At 45.3% G+C, this 12,027-nt stretch overlaps 1 protein-coding gene across 1 annotated transcript in view; it reads left to right on the top strand.

Annotated features, from left to right (window-relative positions):
* Positions 1–12,027, top strand: part of nup107 (nucleoporin 107) — a 44,396-nt gene continuing 32,369 nt past the window's right edge. The window contains exons 1-9 of the mRNA XM_065021257.1: positions 1–94; positions 3,957–4,054; positions 4,518–4,610; positions 4,871–4,983; positions 6,331–6,466; positions 7,987–8,090; positions 9,229–9,356; positions 11,542–11,590; positions 11,925–11,996. Of these exons, the coding sequence (XP_064877329.1) occupies positions 87–94; positions 3,957–4,054; positions 4,518–4,610; positions 4,871–4,983; positions 6,331–6,466; positions 7,987–8,090; positions 9,229–9,356; positions 11,542–11,590; positions 11,925–11,996 (801 nt within the window). The 5' untranslated portion in view covers positions 1–86. The remainder of the gene's footprint in view (positions 95–3,956; positions 4,055–4,517; positions 4,611–4,870; positions 4,984–6,330; positions 6,467–7,986; positions 8,091–9,228; positions 9,357–11,541; positions 11,591–11,924; positions 11,997–12,027) is intronic.

Raw genomic sequence — 12,027 nt, 5'->3', positions numbered from 1 at the left:
TCGATTGTAATTCCTTGTCGAGCGGGAACCAGAAGTAGAAACTATCAGACTGGATTAGTTTACTGTGGAGTTAATATCCTGCTGTCATGGACTGGTAAAACGTTTCTTATGCTGATATAAAAAGATGAATTACAGGGATATATGTGACATTGTTATACAGTATTTAGTGAGTGTACTACATAAGTACGCTGTCTGTAGATTTGTAATGGCAGGTATGGGACATGTGTTAGCAATATTAGCTAGTTAAGCTAGTCGTTTGAACGTGTCTTGCAGCTGTCTAAGCAAGTGGTTTGTTTGTACCACCAGCTAGTTTAACTAATGGGTCTTTATAGTAAATCACGTTTGCTGGCGTTTTTATTTTCATTTGAAGTGTTCGGTAACTTGTAATTTGTTTAACGGGATATATTGTTTCTGGATTACAGGTAGCTAGCGTAATTTTAGCATCTGGTCTAGTGCGGCTTCAACGCCATGTATCTTCTCATTCAGTTCCCCCATAGAGGAACTGAAGATATTACTTTCTTAATCCCCATGATGCGTATTAAAGTAGTGCAGTGTGGAGGCAACGTTATAAGTACAATCAATTATTAAGGCTGATGGAATAGATCAGGATGGATCTGTAATACATGTTGACGTGTTTGCCCAAAAAAGTTTCAGTTGTGCAATTTCACATCTAAGATGTTTTGGTGCAGTATTTCTCAAGTAAAAATAATAATAATTGCAATGTGTTGTCTAATGTAAACAGAGTCAGCTGCTAGACAGAGCCATCACCACAGCTGTTCACCCCATGTTAAGTGGGCATATGTACATTGTCAAATCAAAACCCAAACTTCATTTACCTGTTGTGTGACACATAAAAGTCCGAACTCTGTTTTAGACGAGACTGACCTTATGACCAAAATGATCCTATTTACACCATGTAGTCAATTTGGACACGAACTGTTTCTGATTCATATCGATGCCACACGGGCTGTTTTCAAAGGGATTTGTTGCTTTAAAGGCAGTCGCTGTTTAAGATGCTTTTGGAGAACTGGGTCCGGAATGTTTAGCTTAAAATACTGCTACTTAACATTTTAGGCGCAGCGATGTGCACACGGCGGTAGAGGCCTGCACACGCATGTTCCAAAATGCAATTTGCAGGAAAACGTTGTTCAGAGGTTTCATGGATAAATATGGAAATATCCAATAGAAATGTAGAAAGAAGGGAGATCTAAAGATTCAACAACTGTCATGAGTTGCTAACATGACTTGGATAAAGTCTTTGGTTGCTTGACAACGAAAGAAAACAAATAGAATAGGAGAATGCATATGAGGAAGCCTTAATCAAATAATTGCCTCTATGTTTCTATTGTAAGATTTTGTCTACAGGCTTCTTTAGAAGCAAGGTAAGATATTTTAAGGAACAGGGGAAAATATAGCAATGTTATTGATAGGCCTGACCGTTTTCTGGTGGATGGAAAGGCTTTCCTAAAAAAACCTTCTCAATTAAATTATAACTAGCTACAAAGTATCTTATGCCCACCTGGCAGAATGATATCTTGATTGTTTGCATCCATCCAACATGGTTCCTCTGTGTAGGGACCAGAATGAGTTCCTGTCTCCTTTACAGTATCTGAACTAACATGGTTCCTCTGTGTAGGGACCAGAATGAGTTGCTGTCTCCTTTACAGTATCTGAACTAACATGGTTCCTCTGTGTAGGGACCAGAATGAGTTGCTGTCTCCTTTACAGTATCTGAACTAACATGGTTCCTCTGTGTAGGGACCAGAATGAGTTGCTGTCTCCTTTACAGTATCTGAACTAACATGGTTCCTCTGTGTAGGGACCAGAATGAGTTGCTGTCTCCTTTACAGTATCTGAACTAACATGGTTCCTCTGTGTAGGGACCAGAATGAGTTCCTGTCTCCTTTACAGTATCTGAACTAACATGGTTCCTCTGCGTAGGGACCAGAATGAGTTGCTGTCTCCTTTACAGTATCTGAACTAACATGGTTCCTCTGTGTAGGGACCAGAATGAGTTCCTGTCTCCTTTACAGTATCTGAACTAACATGGTTCCTCTGCGCGTAGGGACCAGAATGAGTTCCTGTCTCCTTTACAGTATCTGAACTAACATGGTTCCTCTGTGTAGGGACCAGAATGAGTTGCTGTCTCCTTTACAGTATCTGAACTAACATGGTTCCTCTGCATAGGGACCAGAATGAGTTGCTGTCTCCTTTACAGTATCTGAACTAACATGGTTCCTCTGCGTAGGGACCAGAATGAGTTGCTGTCTCCTTTACAGTATCTGAACTAACATGGTTCCTCTGCGTAGGGACCAGAATGAGTTCCTGTCTCCTTTACAGTATCTGAACTAACATGGTTCCTCTGCGTAGGGACCAGAATGAGTTGCTGTCTCCTTTACAGTATCTGAACTAACATGGTTCCTCTGTGTAGGGACCAGAATGAGTTCCTGTCTCCTTTACAGTATCTGAACTAACATGGTTCCTCTGCGTAGGGACCAGAATGAGTTGCTGTCTCCTTTACAGTATCTGAACTAACATGGTTCCTCTGCGTAGGGACCAGAATGAGTTCCTGTCTCCTTTACAGTATCTGAACTAACATGGTTCCTCTGCGTAGGGACCAGAATGAGTTGCTGTCTCCTTTACAGTATCTGAACTAACATGGTTCCTCTGTGTAGGGACCAGAATGAGTTGCTGTCTCCTTTACAGTATCTGAACTAACATGGTTCCTCTGCGTAGGGACCAGAATGAGTTGCTGTCTCCTTTACAGTATCTGAACTAACATGGTTCCTCTGCGTAGGGACCAGAATGAGTTGCTGTCTCCTTTACAGTATCTGAACTAACATGGTTCCTCTGCGTAGGGACCAGAATGAGTTGCTGTCTCCTTTACAGTATCTGAACTAACATGGTTCCTCTGCGTAGGGACCAGAATGAGTTCCTGTCTCCTTTACAGTATCTGAACTAACATGGTTCCTCTGCGTAGGGACCAGAATGAGTTCCTGTCTCCTTTACAGTATCTGAACTAACATGGTTCCTCTGCCTAGGGACCAGAATGAGTTCCTGTCTCCTTTACAGTATCTGAACTAACATGGTTCCTCTGTGTAGGGACCAGAATGAGTTGCTGTCTCCTTTACAGTATCTGAACTAACATGGTTCCTCTGCGTAGGGACCAGAATGAGTTGCTGTCTCCTTTACAGTATCTGAACTAACATGGTTCCTCTGCGTAGGGACCAGAATGAGTTGCTGTCTCCTTTACAGTATCTGAACTAACATGGTTCCTCTGTGTAGGGACCAGAATGAGTTGCTGTCTCCTTTACAGTATCTGAACTAACATGGTTCCTCTGTGTAGGGACCAGAATGAGTTCCTGTCTCCTTTACAGTATCTGAACTAACATGGTTCCTCTGTGTAGGGACCAGAATGAGTTGCTGTCTCCTTTACAGTATCTGAACTAACATGGTTCCTCTGCGTAGGGACCAGAATGAGTTCCTGTCTCCTTTACAGTATCTGAACTAACATGGTTCCTCTGCGTAGGGACCAGAATGAGTTGCTGTCTCCTTTACAGTATCTGAACTAACATGGTTCCTCTGTGTAGGGACCAGAATGAGTTCCTGTCTCCTTTACAGTATCTGAACTAACATGGTTCCTCTGTGTAGGGACCAGAATGAGTTGCTGTCTCCTTTACAGTATCTGAACTAACATGGTTCCTCTGCGTAGGGACCAGAATGAGTTGCTGTCTCCTTTACAGTATCTGAACTAACATGGTTCCTCTGTGTAGGGACCAGAATGAGTTCCTGTCTCCTTTACAGTATCTGAACTAACATGGTTCCTCTGCGTAGGGACCAGAATGAGTTGCTGTCTCCTTTACAGTATCTGAACTAACATGGTTCCTCTGCGTAGGGACCAGAATGAGTTGCTGTCTCCTTTACAGTATCTGAACTAACATGGTTCCTCTGCGTAGGGACCAGAATGAGTTCCTGTCGCCTATTGTACGAGATGCCGAAGTGACCAGAGCAGTACGCCGAAAGAGTTCAGTGCAGAAGAAGGCTCAATTCAACTGTATCCTTATTGGGCCGTTGTCATGGTAAACCTACCTACCTGTTGTCTAGGTTACACCATTTAAGACCTGCATTACTGATGCTCATTGGTAAACCTACCTACCTGTTGTCTAGGTTACACCATTTAAGACCTGCATTACTGATGCTCATTGGTAAACCTACCTACCTGTTGTCTAGGTTACACCATTTAAGACCTGATGCTCATTGGTAAACCTACCTACCTGTTGTCTAGGTTACACCATTTAAGACCTGCATTACTGATGCTCATTGGTAAACCTACCTACCTGTTGTCTAGGTTACACCATTTAAGACCTGCATTACTGATGCTCATTGCTCTCACACACCGTTGCTCAGACTATTAGTTAGCTAACAGAAGTCTCATGGGGCTGTTATATGACTGCATAAGGTGTGTCTTTTAGATAACAGTAACTAGCCAGTTATATTCCCTGACCGTTGTTGTCCAGTCCTTTCTCCTCGTGATGACAACCAAGGTAGTACCACCACACCTGCCCGTTCCCTGCCCTGCCACACACCTGGATCCGTCTTCAAACAGTCCTGTAAGTCTGTCCTCTTCAATACCAACACAGGCCTCTGGCTCTGCTATGAGAGCATTGTTTGGTTAAAGGTAAAAGTGTTGTCAACCACGATAAAGACATGTAGATAAAATAAGACCTATGGTCCAGTTTGTTAACCCGGACTCTCACCATCCACTAGCTGGTGTCTCCCAGAATGACCGGAGACAAAGGCTATACTGTCGCAACAGATTGTACTCTATTGTAATTGTTGTCGTGGTGATTCCTCCTCCCTCTCCCTACAGTCACCCCGAAGAGTGCTGCTAGGAACCCAGATGTGTCGGCCATCTTGGCGACAGGGCGCAGGACTCCTCGTTTCATCCATACGCCACGACCTCCCCTGGGCAGTATGAGCATGGTGAGGAGATGGATACCAGTCTTGACTGGGTGTTTTGTCTGCTGACAGACACTGTGTGGTTCTGTCTCTCTCCAAAGAGGGGATCCGGAGACAGAACAACAGCAGCCAATTAATCCACACTGCATCACCATTCATCAGTTGTTGACACTTATTAAAGGTAGACTCAGTGATATGACGTAGATAAAGTAAACAGTATAGCGGGTCCATTTTCTGCAACAACTAAAGAGCGTTGGAACGCGAGGCTAAACTTCTCCACTGTTTTGGTCATGTCAAGCTACCATGTTGTAAGAGTGTGAAGCGAACCCCGTGCAGATACTGTGTGAGAGGGAAGTGTTGCATCTTGCTCGTCGCAATATCTGCGATGCTGTTCGTGCAAAACGTCATGTCGCTGACTCTACCTTTTAATCAAGTATGTATCGTTGAGGCCGATCCACACGCTGGTTGGTTCTGTGTTTTTGACTGTGTCTCTGTCTCCCTCTGGGCTCCAGAACCTGGATCCACAAGCTGGTTGTTTCTGTGTTTCTGACTGCGTCTCTGTCTCCCTCTGGGCTCCAGAACCTGGATCCAGACGCTGGTTGTTTCTGTGTTTCTGACTGCGTCTCTGTCTCCCTCTGGGCTCCAGAACCTGGATCCACACGCTGGTTGTTTCTGTGTTTTTGACTGTGTCTCTGTCTCCCTCTGGGCTCCAGAACCTGGATCCACAAGCTGGTTGGTTCTGTGTTTTTGACTGTGTCTCTGTCTCCCTCTGGGCTGAACCTGGATTGGTTGTTTCTGTGTTTTTGGATCCAGACGCTGGTTGTTTCTGTGTTTCTGACTGCGAGAACCTGGATCCAGACGCTGGTTGTTTCTGTGTTTCTGACTGCGTCTCTGTCTCCCTCTGGGCTCCAGAACCTGGATCCAGACGCTGGTTGTTTCTGTGTTTTTGACTGTGTCTCTGTCTCCCTCTGGGCTCCAGAACCTGGATCCACAAGCTGGTTGGTTCTGTGTTTTTGACTGTGTCTCTGTCTCCCTCTGGGCTCCAGAACCTGGATCCAGACGCTGGTTGTTTCTGTGTTTCTGTTTCTGTGTTTGGGCTCCAGAACCTGGATCCAGACGCTGGTTGTTTCTGTGTTTCTGACTGCGTCTCTGTCTCCCTCTGGGCTCCAGAACCTGGATCCACAAGCTGGTTGTTTCTGTGTTTTTGACTGCGTCTCTGTCTCCCTCTGGGCTCCAGAACCTGGATCCACAAGCTGGTTGTTTCTGTGTTTTTGACTGCGTCTCTGTCTCCCTCTGGGCTCCAGAACCTGGATCCACAAGCTGGTTGTTTCTGTGTTTTTGACTGTGTCTCTGTCTCCCTCTGGGCTCCAGAACCTGGATGACAGTGACTGGACCAACAGCCTGTACCCGTCTCCTCTGTCCGGCCTGGGACTGGGGGACACCAGCTTTACTGACGACATCAACATGTCCTCTGTAATGCTGAAGGAGGAGGATCCCGGAGAGGCTGGTCAGATTCATTTATTTTCTCCCTGGTTGTTGATTGATTTTTAATATCACTGATGAGCCAGCGGTTCCATTTCCCAGGTTTCCCAGCCAGGTCTGATAATCAGCACGTATAACTGTCTACAGGGTCCAGATTTGGGGAAAGGGGTTACAGAGGGTAGTGGCTAGGTGTCGTTCTGTAAATGTGTAGAATCTATTTTATTACCTTTTTATTTAACCAGGCAAGTCAGTTAAAGAACAAATTCTTATTTTCAATGATGGGAACAGGGGGTTAACTGGTCTAGGAACAGTGGAACAGGGGGTTAACTGGTCTAGGAACAGTGGGTTAACTGGTCTAGGAACAGTGGGTTAACTGGTCTAGGAACAGTGGGTTAACTGGTCTAGGAACAGTGGGTTAACTGGTCTAGGAACAGTGGGTTAACTGCCTTGTTCAGGGGCAGAACGACAGATTTGTACCTTGTCAACTCGGTGATTTGAACTTGCAACCTTTCGGTTACCAGTCCAACGCTCTAACCACTAAACTACCTGCCGCCCCAGAATAGAATACAACGCCCCCCCCCCCCCGTGTCAGTCAGCCTGTTCCCAGAGTTCCTCCAGTCCTATCTCAGACACTCCTCCACTGCTGACCTCTGACCCCCCCTCCCCTCTGTGTCCTGCAGCGTCAGTCAGCCTGTTCCCAGAGTTCCTCCAGTCCTATCTCAGACACTCCTCCACTGCTGACCTCTGACCCCCCCCTCCCCTCTGTGTCCTGCAGCATCAGTCAGTCCCAGAGTTCCTGTTCCCAGTGTCCTGCAGTTGTTCCCAGAGTTCTCCAGTCCTATCTCAGACACTCCTCCACTGCTGACCTCTGACCCCCCTCCCTGCTCTCAGTGTCCTGCAGCATCAGTCAGCCTGTTCCCAGAGTTCCTCCAGTCCTATCTCAGACACTCCTCCACTGCTGACCTCTGACCCCCCTGTGTCCTGCAGCATCAGTCAGTCTGTTCCCAGAGTTCCTCCAGTCCTATCTCAGACACTCCTCTACTGCTGACCTCTGACCCCCCCCCTGTGTCCTGCAGCATCAGTCAGTCAGTCTGTTCCCAGAGTTCCTCCAGTCCTATCTCAGACACTCCTCCACTGCTGACCTTTGACCCCCCCCCTCTGTACCCTGCAGCATCAGTCAGTCTGTTCCCAGAGTTCCTCCAGTCCTATCTCAGACACTCCTCCACTGCTGACCTCTGACCCCCCTCCCTCTCTGTGTCCTGCAGCATCAGTCAGTCTGTTCCCAGAGTTCCTCCAGTCCTATCTCAGACACTCGTCCACTGCTGACCTCTGACCCCCCTCCCTCTCTGTACCCTGCAGCGTCAGTCAGTCTGTTCCCAGAGTTCCTCCAGTCCTATCTCAGACACTCCTCCACTGCTGACCTCTGACCCCCCTCCCTCTCTGTACCCTGCAGCATCAGTCAGTCTGTTCCCAGAGTTCCTCCAGTCTTATCTCAGACACTCCTCCACTGCTGACCTTTGACCCCCCCCTCTCTGTACCCTGCAGCATCAGTCAGTCTGTTCCCAGAGTTCCTCCAGTCCTATCTCAGACACTCGTCCACTGCTGTCTTTGACCTGCTGGGGGAGTATGAAGCCATCTGTCAAGACAAGGTACCGTTTTCTCACTTACCTCAACCAACTTCCCTCTACTGTGTGTGTGCTAGCTAGTGAGTGTGTGTGTGGTATGCTAGCTAGTGAGTGTGTGTGTGGTATGCTAGCTAGTGAGTGTGTGTGTGTTTTTAGAACCCATGCGTGTGGGGGTTTTAGAACACGTGTGTGTGTGTGTGTGTGTGTGTGTGTGTGTGTGTGTGCGCAAGAGTTTGTAGAGCAGGAGGTTTGCTCCTCAAGCGTGGGTATGTGCGAGTGTATGTGTGTGTGTGTGTGAGTCATTGTGTGTTTTATATGCAGAGCTGTGTGCAGCCTTATGAACACAGTGATAATGGTGTATATATGGCTATGCTGCCCTTATGAACACAGTGATAATGGTGTATTGTATGGCTATGCTGCCCTTATGAACACAGTGATAATGGTGTATTGTATGGCTATGCTGCCCTTATGAACACAGTGATAATGGTGTATTGTATGGCTATGCTGCCCTTATGAACACAGTGATAATGGTGTATTGTATGGCTATGCTGCCCTTATGAACACAGTGATAATGGTGTATTGTATAGCTATGCTGCCCTTATGAACACAGTGATAATGGTGTATTGTATGGCTATGCTGCCCTTATGAACACAGTGATAATGGTGTATTGTATGGCTATGCTGCCCTTATGAACACAGTGATAATGGTGTATTGTATGGCTATGCTGCCCTTATGAACACAGTGATAATGGTGTATGTATAGCTATGCTGCCCATATGAACACAGTGATAATGGTGTATTGTATAGCTATGCTGCCCTTATGAACACAGTGATAATGGTGTATTGTATAGCTATGCTGCCCTTATGAACACCCAGAGATAATGGTGTATGTATAGCTATGCTGCCCTTATGAACACAGTGATAATGGTGTATGTATGGCTATGCTGCCCTTATGAACACCCAGAGATAATGGTGTATGTATAGCTATGCTGCCCTTATGAACACAGTGATCATGGTGTATTGTATGGCTATGCTGCCCTTATGAACACAGTGATAATGGTGTATTGTATGGCTATGCTGCCCTTATGAACACAGTGATAATGGTGTATTGTATAGCTATGCTGCCCTTATGAACACAGTGATAATGGTGTATTGTGTACCAGGTGGGCATGCTCCAGAGGCTGGTATCGAGGGCAGCTCCAGGGCAACAGAAGTCCTCTAAGACTGCTGGTATGAGATGGCTTTTACAGCAGGAGATGGTCACCTGGCGCCTCATCACTTCTCTATACAGGTTAGTGTCTGTCTGTCCTTCCTTCCTTCCTTCCTTCCTTCCTTCCTTCCTTCCTTCTCTCTCTATATATATATATATATATATATATATATATATATATATATATATATATATATATATTAGGGCTGTGAATTAGCAGGGAACTCACAAATAGATATCATCACAATACTTACACGCCGATACCAAATGTATTGTGATTTAATTGCGATTCGATGTTCCAAACATACAGTGCCTTTGCGAAAGTATTCGGCCCCCTTGAACTTTGCGACCTTTTGCCGCATTTCAGGCTTCAAACATAAAGATATAAAACTGTATTTTTTTGTGAAGAATCAACAACAAGTGGGACACAATCATGAAGTGGAACGACATTTATTGGATATTTCAAACTTTTTTAACAAATCAAAAACTGAAAAATTGGGCATGCAAAATTATTCAGCTCCTTTACTTTCAGTGCAGCAAACTCTCTCCAGAAGTTCAGTGAGGATCTCTGAATGATCCAATGTTGACCTAAATGACTAATGATGATAAATACAATCCACCTGTGTGTAATCAAGTCTCCGTATAAATGCACCTGCACTGTGATAGTCTCAGAGGTCCGTTAAAAGCGCAGAGAGCGTCATGAAGAACAAGGAACACACCAGGCAGGTCCGAGATACTGTTGTGAAGAAGTTTAAAGCCGGATTTGGATACAAAAAGATTTCCCAAGCTTTAAACATCCCAAGGAGCACTGTTAAAGCGATAATATTGAAATGGAAGTAGTATCAGACCACTGCAAATCTACCAAGACCTGGCCGTCCCTCTAAACTTTCAGCTCATACAAGGAGAAGACTGATCGGAGATGCAGCCAAGATGCCCATGATCACTCTGGATGAACTGCAGAGATCTACAGCTGAGGTGGGAGACTCTGTCCATAGGACAACAATCAGTCGTATATTGCACAAATCTGGCCTTTATGGAAGAGTGGCAAGAAGAAAGCCATTTCTTAAAGATATCCATAAAAAGTGTTGTTTAAAGTTTGCCACAAGCCACCTGGGAGACACACCAAACATGTGGAAGAAGGTGCTCTGGTCAGATGAAACCAAAATTGAACTTTTTGGCAACAATGCAAAACGTTATGTTTGGTGTAAAAGCAACACAGCTCATCACCCTGAACACACCATCCCCACTGTCAAACATGGTGGTGGCAGCATCATGGTTTGGGCCTGCTTTTCTTCAGCAGGGACAGGGAAGATGGTTAAAATTGATGGGAAGATGGATGGAGCCAAATACAGGACCATTCTGGAAGAAAACCTGATGGAGTCTGCAAAAGACCTGAGACTGGGACGGAGATTTGTCTTCCAACAAGACAATGATCCAAAACATAAAGCAAAATCTACAATGGAATGGTTCAAAAATTAACATATCCAGGTGTTAGAATGGCCAAGTCAAAGTCCAGACCTGAATCCAATCGAGAATCTGTGGAAAGAACTGAAAACTGCTGTTCACAAATGCTCTCCATCCAACCTCACTGAGCTCGAGCTGTTTTGCAAGGAGGAATGGGAAAAAATGTCAGTCTCTCGATGTGCAAAACTGATAGAGACATACCCCAAGCGACTTACAGCTGTAATCGCAGCAAAAGGTGGCGCTACAAAGTATTAACTTAAGGGGGCTGAATAATTTTGCACGCCCAATTTTTCAGTTTTTGATTTGTTAAAAAAGTTTGAAATATCCAATAAATGTCGTTCCACTTCATGATTGTGTCCCACTTGTTGTTGATTCTTCACAAAAAAATACAGTTTTATATCTTTATGTTTGAAGCCTGAAATGTGGCAAAAGGTCGCAAAGTTCAAGGGGGCCGAATACTTTCGCAAGGCACTGTATGTTCACCATATGTCTGCTGCAGAGGGACAAGAGAGAGAGCCATGAAAATAAAAAAATGTTTTAATGCTGAACCAATTGGCTCCCTATTTAAAAAGATAGAGATCAAGGCTGTGAAGGAAAAGTTTAGGTGTAGGTACAGCCGACTAGCGCAAAAAACAAATGTATAGCTAAATGCTCGCTACGCTATGTCGTCCAAAACAATATCCCCATCTACATGTAACTATCTATTTTTGCATTCATTTTCCTCATCACTACATAGAGGAATGGTGTTGCTATGGAGACGTGTGGTTTGACTTTGTTACATCACTGTGTCCCTCCCCCTCAGAGACAGGATCCAGTCAGAGCTGGAGGATGACATCATGATGGATGTGGCTGTGAGTACTCCTCTACAACTATGATGTCGTTAGGGAACTACAGGTGTTTCTTGCTGTGTGATGGAGAGAAGGAAATGGAGTATCTGTCCTCTCTCCTGTGTGATGGAGAGGGAGGGAGAGAGAGAAGGAAATGGAGTAACTGTCCTCTCTCCTGTGTGATGGAGAGGGAGGAGAGAGAAGGAAATGGAGTAACTGTCCTCTCTCCTGTGTGATGGAGAGGGAGAGAGAGAAGGAAATGGAGTAACTGTCCTCTCTCCTGTGTGATGGAGAGGGAGAGAGAGAAGGAAATGGAGTAACTGTCCTCTCTCCTGTGTATGTGACCATATCTCCTCAGGCTCCCGGTGTTAGTGAGAAGGTGGTGATGGAACAACTTTTCCAGAGAGATGCTGTAGTACGCCAGAGTCAGGTTAGACTCTCTCTCTCTCTCACACACACAC

This window comes from Oncorhynchus nerka, linkage group LG8, assembly GCF_034236695.1.
Source record: "Oncorhynchus nerka isolate Pitt River linkage group LG8, Oner_Uvic_2.0, whole genome shotgun sequence".
Classification (NCBI taxonomy): Eukaryota; Metazoa; Chordata; class Actinopteri; order Salmoniformes; family Salmonidae; genus Oncorhynchus; species Oncorhynchus nerka.
This window is presented reverse-complemented; position numbering and strand designations above follow the sequence as displayed.